Source organism: Bombina bombina, chromosome 1, assembly GCF_027579735.1.
Source record: "Bombina bombina isolate aBomBom1 chromosome 1, aBomBom1.pri, whole genome shotgun sequence".
Classification (NCBI taxonomy): domain Eukaryota; kingdom Metazoa; phylum Chordata; class Amphibia; order Anura; family Bombinatoridae; genus Bombina; species Bombina bombina.
In genome coordinates, this window is record NC_069499.1 from 1,174,101,960 (window position 1) to 1,174,114,613 (window position 12,654).

The following is a 12,654-nucleotide window of genomic DNA, read 5'->3' on the forward strand; positions in this document are numbered from 1 at the left end:
CTGGAATGAGGGCCGCACCTTCATGTGGACTTAGAAGCAGGCTTTGCCTTTCTAGCTGGCTTGGATTTATTCCAGACTGGAGATGGTTTCCAAACTGAAACTGCTCCTGAGGATGAAGGATCAGGCTTTTGTTCTTTGTTGAAACGAAAGGAACGAAAACAATTATTAGCCCTGTTTTTACCTTTAGATTTTTTATCCTGTGGTAAAAAAGTTCCTTTCCCACCAGTAACAGTTGAAATAATAGAATCCAACTGAGAACCAAATAATTTGTTACCCTGGAAAGAAATAGAAAGTAGAGTTGATTTAGAAGCCATATCAGCATTCCAAGTTTTAAGCCATAAAGCTCTTCTAGCTAAAATAGCTAGAGACATAAACCTGACATCAACTCTAATAATATAAAAAATGGCATCACAGATAAAATTATTAGCATGCTGAAGAAGAAGAATAATATCATGAGAATCGTGATGTGTTACTTGTTGCGCTAAAGTTTCCAACCAAAAAGTTGAAGCTGCAGCAACATCAGCCAAAGATATAGCAGGTCTAAGAAGATTACCTGAACACAGATAAGATTTTCTTAGAAAGGATTCAATTTTCCTATCTAAAGGATCCTTAAACGAAGTACCATCTGACGTAGGAATAGTAGTACGTTTAGCAAGGGTAGAAATAGCCCCATCAACTTTAGGGATTTTGTCCCAAAATTCTAATCTGTCAGACGGCACAGGATATAATTGCTTAAAACGTTTAGAAGGAGTAAATGAATTACCCAATTTATCCCATTCTTTGGAAATTACTGCAGAAATAGCATTAGGAACAGGAAAAACTTCTGGAATAACCACAGGAGCTTTAAATACCTTATCCAAACGTTTAGAATTAGTATCAAGAGGACCAGAATCCTCTATTTCTAAAGCAATTAGTACTTCTTTAAGTAAAGAACGAATAAATTCCATTTTAAATAAATATGAAGATTTATCAGCATCAACCTCTGAGACAGAATCCTCTGAACCAGAAGAGTCATCAGAATCAGATTGATGATGTTCATTTAAAAATTCATCTGTAGGGAGAGAAGTTTTAAAAGATTTTTTACGTTTACTAGAAGGAGAAATAACAGACATAGCCTTCTTTATGGATTCAGAAACAAAATCTCTTATGTTATCAGGAACATTCTGCACCTTAGATGTTGAAGGGACTGCAACAGGCAATGGTACTTTACTAAAGGAAATATTATCTGCATTAACAAGTTTGTCATGACAATCAATACAAACAACAGCCGGAGGAATAGCTACCAAAAATTTACAGCAGATACACTTAGCTTTGGTAGATCCAGCACTAGACAGCGATTTTCCTGTAGTATCTTCTGACTCAGATGCAACGTGAGACATCTTGCAATATGTAAGAGAAAAAACAACATATAAAGCAAAATTGATCAAATTCCTTAAATGACAGTTTCAGGAATGGGAAAGAATGCCAAAGAACAAGCTTCTAGCAACCAGAAGCAATAAAAAATGAGACTTAAATAATGTGGAGATAAAAGCGACGCCCATATTTTTTAGCGCCAAATCAGACGCCCACATTATTTGGCGCCTAAATGCTTTTGGCGCCAAATGACGCCACATCCGGAACGCCGACATCTTTGGCGCAAAATAACGTCAAAAAAATGACGCAACTTCCGGCGACACGTATGACGCCGGAAACGGAAAAGAATTTTTGCGCCAAAAAAGTCCGCGCCAAGAATGACGCAATAAAATGACGCATTTTCAGCCCCCGCGAGCCTAACAGCCCACAGGGAAAAAGAGTCAAATTTTTGAAGGTAAGAAAAAATGATTAATTCAAATGCATTATCCCAAATATGAAACTGACTGTCTGAAAAATAAGGAAAGTTGAACATTCTGAGTCAAGGCAAATAAATGTTTGAATACATATATTTAGAACTTTATAAACAAAGTGCCCAACCATAGCTTAGAGTGTCACAGAAAATAAGATTTACTTACCCCAGGACACTCATCTACATGTTTGTAGAAAGCCAAACCAGTACTGAAACGAGAATCAGCAGAGGTAATGGTATATATAAGAGTATATCGTCGATCTGAAAAGGGAGGTAAGAGATGAATCTCTACGACCGATAACAGAGAACCTATTAAATAGACCCCGTAGAAGGAGATCACTGCATTCAAATAGGCAATACTCTCTTCACATCCCTCTGACATTCACTGCACGCTGAGAGGAAAACCGGGCTCCAACTTGCTGCGGAGCGCATATCAACGTAGAATCTAGCACAAACTTACTTCACCACCTCCATCGGAGGCAAAGTTTGTAAAACTGAATTGTGGGTGTGGTGAGGGGTGTATTTATAGGCATTTTGAGGTTTGGGAAACTTTGCCCCTCCTGGTAGGAATGTATATTCCATACGTCACTAGCTCATGGACTCTTGCTAATTACATGAAAGAAAGAAAGTCTTTGTTATGCATTTATTGACATTATTGAATAAAGAATTGTTATCATTATTATTATTGGAAGAATTCCAAACCAAAAAGTGGAGACGTTTAGAAAAAAAAACAGATGGAAAAGTTGTGGATTATTAGAATATTTTCTCCTGTTATTTCAAGTAAAATAATGCAGTAAAGCGAGATAGGTAAAGCTAAATTATTATAAAATAAAAAGACAAAACATGGCGGAACGTTGTAAAGCAAACACATTTTTATACAGGAATATTTGACTTCTCTATATTGCAGTCTACTAATGTATATTTATAGTCATCCCACAGACAAAATAATTTCAGTCTCACATACAAAATCCTGTATGTGTATCATGTATATCCATTCAACATTATACCACAGACAAAGAGGCTCCTTCCATTCCCACAAATAGAACCATTTCCCCCAACTCACTACTAAGTTATTTTCAATTTCACATTCAAATTCATTCCATTCCATCATGTTGTTAGTTTGCGTCCTACACCATAAAGAGAAGGCTTTCACATGCTACAGACAGACATGTGCGTTCCGATCCCACACATACTCCTTCCCATCCCACAGACAACTTGCTACTTTTCATCCCACAGAAAACCTGTTCTATTTTCATTTTACTCCCATAAAAGAAAACAAGACAGAGCACTCAAAAGGAAATATATGGATATATCATTCACACAACATCTAGTATTACTCACTTTTATAATTATTATGTTACTCATCTAATGACATTCTGGTCTCTATAAAAAAAAAAGCAGTACATTTTAACAGTCTCTTCAGATGTAATCTGTTCTCACCGATCTCACTGATTTATCTTTATACAATAAAAATTGGTCTTGCAGTGAGACAGAATAGACACAATTATTCAGATCCCCAAAACACACAGCTCTCCTCATGCTACATATTATTGGCATCCAGCAGTTCACAATGGCAGCGCTAGGGTGGTGTTGAGGAGTGCTGTAAACCCCATTCATTACTGCAACTCCCACCTCCTAGGTGCTAGCTAACTGCCCTGAAATTGCACAGTAGTGCCTTATTAACAAATCCAGTGCTCTATGCAGTGCAGGATGGGGGGTTAAGTAGGTAGGAGTTTTTGCTTTTTTGTTTTTAAATAAAGGTAGCAAAATATAGTAGGAGATTTGTTTCATCCACCTATAAATATTTAGCTTTGTGGTCCATATCTTTAAACCCCAGATTTAATCATCTTTAACCTACTTCCATATTTCTTTACATCAAACTAAATAAAACGTTTTATTATATTCTATGGTTATTCATACTTTTTTCCATTCCCAGACAGGCAATGAGTTTTCTATGCCAAAGAAAAAACATGTTCCTTCTAATCCTGCAGTTAGCCATGTTCTTTTGCATTGTACAGATTTTTGTATCCCAAATACATTACTAATCATCCCAAAAGACAGACATGCTCCTTTATACACCTCGGGGGGAACAAAATATTTTTTTTTTCAATTTCATAGGTAAAAACAAGCTTAGAAAAATAACTGCATGTCCAGTGTTGCAGCCTATATATGCATGTAAGAGAAACCATAGGGGGAAAATCTCCAGGTACAACATAACTAAACAACATACAACAGAGACACATTAGCTACAGCTAAAGGTTTAGTAGAATACAAATGGAGCCCCATCTACCTCATGTTATATCAAAAAATAGGAAATGCCCCTTGGAATAAATGTACAGCTCAGAGACAATGAATAGGTGCTCCATTTTTTACATGTTTAACTGATTCCTTCCTTCAAACCTTTTAGCCATATGCTGCTTTCTCAGAATGTTCCTTTTTGTCCACAACTCTCCGTGCTTCTATTCATTTCATAGACATAAGTACACCTACAAATGTAATTGGCTACAATTGATAGTCACATTTGGCAAATTGTTAGTATGAAACTCCACTGCCAACTCCCACATCTGATATCAAAGTCAACCAATTAGCTGTTCTCCTATACTAGAAAACAATACTTTACATAATCTCTATAGTTGGCCATACCACTGTTACCATTTCTGTTTGCAAACACCAGTTTTCACCTGCAAAATCATCTTCTTAAAGTGCCATTATAGTTTTTTCTACCTATTTAAGTTTTTTTTTATTGTATTACAATTATTTTGGGTTTTTTTTAACAAACAGATGGTCATTTACTGAAAAAAATATTTTTATGCTCCCATAAGTGTCACTGTCCCCCAATAGAGGTGAATTAAAAATGTTCTCATAGCAATTTATACTCAATTGGAATGAGGGCCTTTATTATATGTTACACAGATAAACACGATGACACAAAACTTGAATTCATTGTGACCATAAGATTTACAATTACACATAAATACTCAATCCTTCACATGTGAAAATCATGTAGAGAACAAGTGATATAATGCCTTTATTCTCACAACCAGACATATACTACATATGACATAACCGGACATGTAACTTCCAATCAGAAAGAGTGAGACCTAATCTTCCCGTCTCACATACACAATGGCTTCCTCACATCCAACAAACAGGGTGTTTCACATCCAAACCAGAGACATATTTCTCCTTTCTCATGGATGGCCAAATCCCTCTGCATTCCACATCCTCCTTTTCATGCCACATACAAAAATGTTCTGTTAAATACCACAGACATGACTATACCAGAGATACACATACCTTCCCTTTCCACAGGCTAAAATGTTCCAGCCAAAAATGGTTCTTTCTTATCCCACAGACAAACTTTACATCCCAACTTTTATATTAATTCCCATTTTACAGACATACACATTGCATATTCTCAACCAGAATGTACCCTCACAAGTTTTTCACACACGTCTATTATTTTGTCCTACAAAGATACTCCATTCTGACCCCAAACAAACTGACCATTTATTTGCTATAAGACAATAAAGTGAGCCTCTCTTATACAAACCTTCTATAGCTGCTTCAGAAATCACACTAGTTGTACTTCCTGCTCGCTTCTGCATTGTTGGTTCTGCCAAATGATTGTTGGAGTTTTTCTTTTGCCCTTCAGAATTTGAAGAACATCTCTACAAAAATATAAAATACACATATGTGAAGGAAATAACACCAAGATCAGTACATTAATGCAAAACCAACCCCATGATATTAGCAACTTCATTGGCAAGTGCCATACAATAACGTTCCTTCAAAAGTTTAACATTTCTGGAATAGTTTTTTTAGATTTATTTATTTATTTATTTATCAAGACCAGGAAGCAGAGTAACTGTAACTTAGATCAATTAATAAAGTTTTCCCTCCAGTTTTGCCTTCTCTCCTTTGCTCTGTAATATATCACAAAGATAATAAATCAAATTGCATATTTTTTCATATTCAGGGCCACATTACAAGTGGAGCAGTATTTAATGCTCTCAATCCCCTAGAATTAAGCTTTTTGTGTGCTTTTGGTAGCACTCGTATTACAAGTTAAAAGTTAAAAGTTTTGGCTTGCGTGCTAACCCGTTGAGCACAAAAAGACGAAGTTAGAATATCACGCCAGTATTAACATATACCCCCATGTTCTTTACATAGATAAATAATAAATACATAAATAAAAATGTTTTCTGGTAATAGATTGATTATTAATAGCCACTATTTATTCATAAACACATTTTTCTATATATGTATCTGATGTTTTTTTTTGGTAAAATATATATATGTATATATATATATATATATATTTGTATTTATGTATATATATATATATATATATATATATATATATATATATATATATATATATATATATATATATATATATATATATATATATATAAATATATATATATATATATACAGCTCTCTATATATAAATAAATATCTATTTATAACATATTCCCCTATTTGAAAAACATTGGAATGTGAAATATTTACAGTAAATACTAAATACACAGAAAAACACTTTATTGAATATGAATATTTCATAAATATGCTTTATCATGTTTTCATCTTCTTGACTGCAAAGGGCTCCAATGCACTTATATATATGTCTACAAATGTATACATATGTATTTGTATGTGTATATATGTCTGTAAATACATATATACACATATAAATACATAAATACAGATATATATATATATATATATATATATATATATATATATATATATATTCATACATGCATATACATATTTAGACATGTATGTATCACTATGTTAAATCCCTTTGCCTGCCTTTTTTTTTCTCTAACACCTGAGATCTAATATCTTTTAGCCCTTTTAACTTTTTTGGGCAATACTTTTTTTTTAAAATAATTATTATTATATAGTGTTATTACAAGTGTAACTGTACTTTTCAATGTATTTGTTATGTGTTCTGTGACACTTTTTTGTTTTGTAAAACCATTAACCAGAGCTTTGAGGTCACACTATCCCGATGCTGGTTAAATTCAATTGCATCCAAGTGATTGCGTTTACTTTCAACTTGTAATAGGAGTGCTACATCCAAAGCGTGCAAACAGCCGCAATAAAACCCGATATCGCTTGCGCGTAACTGTTAGCGCGCCACTCCTATTCTGGCCCATAGTAAGCTATTTGGTTAGCAATAACACAACACAATTTCACAGACAAAAAGTTATTCAGTTACATGATTTTTGTCCTTCTAGTACTACAAACAAAACAATGTAACTTAATGTAAACATGTAACTTAATCTTTCTCTTTGGGGAAAGCATTTATTTGCATGACGCTTGTTTACTCTTCAAAGCAGTAGAAATACATAAATAAATGTTCTGGTAATAGATTGATTCTTGAAAGCCACTATTAGACTTTGCAGCAGTTTGTGAAATAAATGGGGCTAATTATAATACAAAGAGCAATGTTATAAACAGTAATGAACCTATTCAATAGAGGGCCCTGGGCAAAACATTTTGGGGCCCCCCAAAGGGAACACAGTAGTAAGCAATAGTAATAATATACACGTCGCAGTCACTCTGTATAATGATTTTGAAGATAGATAGATAGATAGATGATAGGTAGATAGATTGGAACTCCAAAATGCAGTAATAAAATGTTCTCCTGCATTAGGATTGTACATGTGTAGACTGGTTACTATGCCTTCCCGACACTTGGGCCCTGGTTCCACTGTACCTGCTACACCAATGGTTTTCCGCCACCTGGTTATAAAGTTTTATAGAGTCAATAGACTTCTAGATAATTCTGAAATCTTTTTTTAGCTATAAAGAAAAAATTACTGTTCACAGAGATGATATTGGCTAGTTTATGTATCACATCGCAACTCACTTCCCTACAGCGCTGGTATTACAGGTTTACAAAAACCCGGCGTTAACAGGCAAGAAGTGAGCGTAGAGCAAAATTGAGCTCCATACCACACTCCAATACCAGCGCCGCTGGGGAAAGCTGGCTGAAAAAAAGCCTAATACCTGCAATAAAGGAGCGTAAAGCTCCGTAACGCAGCCCCATTGATTCCTATGGGGAAACTAAATTTATGTTTACACCTAACACCCTAACATGAACCCTGAGTCTAAACACCCATAATCTGCTGCCCCTGACATTGCCAACACCTACACTATATTTATTAACCCCTAATCTGCCAGCCCCCGACATCCCCGACACCTACACTATATTTATTAACCCCTAATCTGCCGCTCCGGACATTGCCGCCACTATAATAAACATATTAACCCCTAAACCGCCGCACTCCCGCATCACAAACACTAGTTAAATATTATTGACCCCTAATCTGCCGCCCCTAACATCGCCGCCACCTACCTACTTTTATTAACCCCTAATCTGCCGCCCCCAATGTCGCCGCCACTATACTAAAGTTATAAACCCCTAAACCTAAGTCTAACCCTAACACCCCCTAACTTAAATATAATTAAAATAAATCTAAATAGAACCTACTATCATTACTTAAATTATTCCTATTTAAAACTAAATACTTACCTATAAAATAAACCCTAAGATAGCTACAATATAACTAATAGACATGTGCGATTGGGTTCGGATCGATTCGGAAATTCGGCCTCATTCATAAAATTCGGGATTCGGATCGATTCGAATTTCCAAATTAAATTAGGGCCGAATCTAACGAATAAATCTGAATTAGTTTGGATTTATTCAGATTTATTCGGTAGATTCGGATGGCCATGGATTACACTAGTATTGTACAGTATATTAGGTTATATCACTCTGCTATGGGTTACACCTAATATATAGTACATAATACTAGTATAATACACAGCACATCCCACCTAACACTTACCGAAATTCCGAATTTCCGAACCGAATCAAACCAAACCGAATCAAACTGAATCCAAACCGAATTTATTTGAATCCGAATAAATCCGAAACGAATCCGAACCGAATTGATTCGAATTTTTCCGAATTCTAATCGATCCAAACTGAAATTAAAAAAAATCCAAATCGATCCGAACCGAACCGAATTGTTTCGCCATGCACATATCTAATAACTAATAGTTACATTGTAGCTAGCTTAGGGTTTATTTTTATTTTACAGCCAAGTTTGTATTTATTTTAACTAGGTAGAATAGTTACTAAATAGTTATTAACTATTTACTAACTACCTAGCTAAAATAAATACAAATTTACCTGTAAAATAAAACCTAACCTGAGTTACACTAACACCTAACCTTACACTACAATTAAATAAATTACCTAAATTAATTACAAGTACCTAAATTACAAAAAAACAAAACACTAAATTATAGAAAATAAAAAAATAAATTATCAGATATTTAAACTAAGAACACCTAATCAAAATAAAAAAGCCTCCCAAAATAAAAAAAAACCCTAGCCTAAACTAAACTACCAATAGCCCTTAAAAGGGCCTTTTGCGGGGCATTGCCCCAAAGAAATCAGCTCTTTTACCTGTAAAAAAATACAAACAACCCCCCAACAGTAAAACCCACCACCCACACAACCAACCCCCCAAATAAAAACCTAACTAAAAAAAACTAAGCTCCCCATTGACCTGAAAAGGGCATTTGGATGGGCATTGCCATCAAAATGGCATTTAGCTCTTTTTCAATTGCCCAAACCCTAATCTAAAACTAAAACCCACCCAATAAACCCTTAAAAAACACTAACCCCCGAAGATCCACTCACAGTTTTGAAGACTGGACATCCATCCTAAACGAAGCCGGGAGAAGTCTTCATCCAAGCGGCAAGAAGTCCTCAACGAAGCCGGGAGAAGTCTTCATCCAAGTCGGCAGAAGTGGTCCTCCAGACGGGTAGAAGTCTTCATCCAGATGGCATCTTCTATCTTCATCCATTCGGCGCAGAGCGGGTCCATCTTCAAGACATCCGGCGCGGAGCATCCTCTTCAATCGAAGTCTTCTTACAGAATGAAGGTTCCTTTAAGTGACATCATCCAAGATGGCGTCCCTTGAATTCCGATTGGCTGATAGAATTCTATCAGCCAATCAGAATTAAAGGTGAAAAAGTCCTATTGGCTGATTGCAATAGGATTGAGCTTGCATTCTATTGGCTTATTGGAATAGTCAATAGAATGCAAGCTCAATCCTACTGGCTGATTGGATCCGCCAATAGGATTAAAGCTCAATCCTATTGGCTGATTGCATCAGCCAATAGTATTTTTTCACCTTTAATTCCGATTGGCTGATAGAATTCTATCAGCCAATCGGAATTCAAGGGACGCCATCTTGGATGATGTCACTTAAAGGAACCTTCATTCTGGAAGAAGACTTCGATTGAAGAGGATGCTCTGCGCCAGATGTCTTGAAGATGGACTCGCTCCGATGAAGATAGAAGATGCCGTCTGGATGAAGTCTTCTGCCCGTCTGGAGTACCACTTCTGCCGGCTTGGATGAAGACTTCTCCCGGCTTCATTGAGGACTTCTTGCCACTTGGATGAAGACTTCTCCCGGCTTCGTTTAGGATGGATGTCCGGTCTTCAAAACTGTAAGTGGATCTTCGGGGGTTAGTGTTAGGTTTTTTTAAGGGTTTTATTTTTAGATAAGGGTTTGGGCAATTGAAAAAGAGCAAAATGCCATTTTAATGGGGAGCTTAGGTTTTTTTTGTTAGGTTTTTATTTGGGGGGTTGGTTGTTAGTGATGTCACGAATAGTTTGCCGGCGAATAGTTCCCGGCGAACATAGCTTGTTCGCGTTCACCGCGGCGGGCGAACATATGCGATGTTTGATCCGCCCCCTATTCGTCATCATTGAGTAAACTTTGACCCTGTATCTCACAGTCTGCAGACACATTTCAGCCAATCAGCAGCAGACACTCCCTCCCAGACCCTCCCAGCTCCTGGACAGCAGCCATTTTAGATTCATTCTGATCCTGCATTCTTAGTGAGAAGAGGGATAGTGTAGCTGCTGCTGATTTTATAGGGAAATTGATAGCTAGGCTAGTGTATTCAGTGTCCACTACAGTCCTGAAGGACTCATCTGATCTCTGCTGTAAGGACAGCACCCCAAAAAGCCCTTTTTAGGGCTAGAAAATCTTTTCTTTTTTTTTTTGCCTGTGTAATTTTGACTGTGAAACATCAGTCTGCTAGTGTAATCTAATTGCAGTTGCCTGCCTGCAGTGCCACCACTCATATCTGTTTTAACAGTAGTGTAAATTTTGTAAAAAAAAAAAACTTTTTTGACTGTGAAACATCAGTCTGCTAGTGTAATCTAATAGCAGTTGCCTGCCTGCCAGTGTGTGTGCCAGGCCCACTTGCCAACTAGTGCCACCACTCATATCTGTTGTAACAGTAGTGTAAATTTTTTTTAAAAAACTTTTTTGACTGTGAAACATCAGTCTGCTAGTGTAATCTAATTGCAGTTGCCTGCCTGCCAGCGTGTATGCCAGGCCCACTTGCCAAATAGTGCCACCACTCATATCTGTTGTAACAGTAGTGTAAAATTTGTAAAAAAAAAAACTTTTTTGACTGTGAAACATCAGTCTGCTAGTGTAATCTAATTGCATTTGCCTGCCTGCCAGCGTGTGTGCCAGGCCCACTTGCCAACTAGTGCCACCACTCATATCTGTTGTAACAGTAGTGTAAATTTAAAAAAAAAACTTTTTTGACTGTGAAACATCAGTCTGCTAGTGTAATCTAATTGCAGTTGCCTGCCTGCCAGCGTGTGTGCCAGGTCTACTTGCCAACTAGTGCCACCACTCATATCTGTTGTAACAGTAGTGTAAAATTAAAAAAAAAACTTTTTTGACTGTGAAATATCAGTCTGCTAGTGTAATCTAATTGCAGTTGCCTGCCTGCCAGTGTGTGTGCCAGGCCCACTTGCCAACTAGTGCCACCACTCATTTCTGTTGTAACAGTAGTGTAAATTGTTTAAAAAAAACTTTTTTGACTGTGAAACATCAGTCTGCTAGTTTAATCTAATTGCAGTTGCCTGCCTGCCAGCATGTGTGCCAGGCCCACTTGCTAAGTGCCACCACTCATATCTGTTGTAACAGTAGTGTACATTTTTTTTAAAAAAAACCTTTTTTGACTGTGAAACATCAGTCTGCTAGTGTAATCTAATAGCAGTTGCCTGCCAGTGTGTGTGCCAGGCCCACTTGCCAACTAGTGCCACCACTCATATCTGTTGTAACAGTAGTGTAAATTAAAAAAAAAAAAACTTTTTTGACTGTGAAACATCAGTCTGCTAGTGTAATCTAATAGCAGTTGCCTGCCTGCCAGCATGTGTGCCAGGCCCACTTGCCAACTAGTGCCACCACTCATATCTGTAGTAACAGTAGTGTAAATTTTTTTAAAAAAACTTTTTTGACTGTGAAACATCAGTCTGCTAGTGTAATCTAATTGCAGTTGCCTGCCTGCCAGCGTGTGTGCCAGGCCCACTTGCCAACTAGTGCCACCACTCATATCTGTTGTAACAGTAGTGTAAATTTTTTTTAAAAAAACTTTTTTGACTGTGAAACATCAGTCTGCTAGTGTAATCTTATAGCAGTTGCCTGCCTGCCAGCGTGTGTGCCAGGCCCACTTGCCAACTAGTGCCACCACTCATATCTGTTGTAACAGTAGTGTAAATTTAAAAAAAAAAACTTTTTTGACTGTGAAACATCAGTCTGCTAGTGTAATCTAATAGCAGTTGCCTGCCTGCCAGCGTGTGTGCCAGGCCCACTTGCCAACTAGTGCCACCACTCATATCTGTTGTAACAGTAGTGTAAATTTAAAAAAAAAACTTTTTTGACTGTGAAACATCAGTCTGCTAGTGTAATCTAATTGCAGTTGC

The 12,654-nt window shown here is 36.7% G+C and overlaps 1 protein-coding gene across 7 annotated transcripts in view; it reads right to left on the minus strand.

Annotated features, from left to right (window-relative positions):
- SCN4A (sodium voltage-gated channel alpha subunit 4) overlaps positions 1-12,654 on the minus strand; it is a 360,773-nt gene that overhangs the window by 127,173 nt on the left and 220,946 nt on the right. For all 7 annotated transcript variants that reach the window (XM_053699718.1, XM_053699730.1, XM_053699721.1 and 4 more), the window contains one exon: positions 5,376-5,493. In XM_053699718.1, coding sequence (XP_053555693.1) covers positions 5,376-5,493 — 118 coding nt within the window. The remainder of the gene's footprint in view (positions 1-5,375; positions 5,494-12,654) is intronic.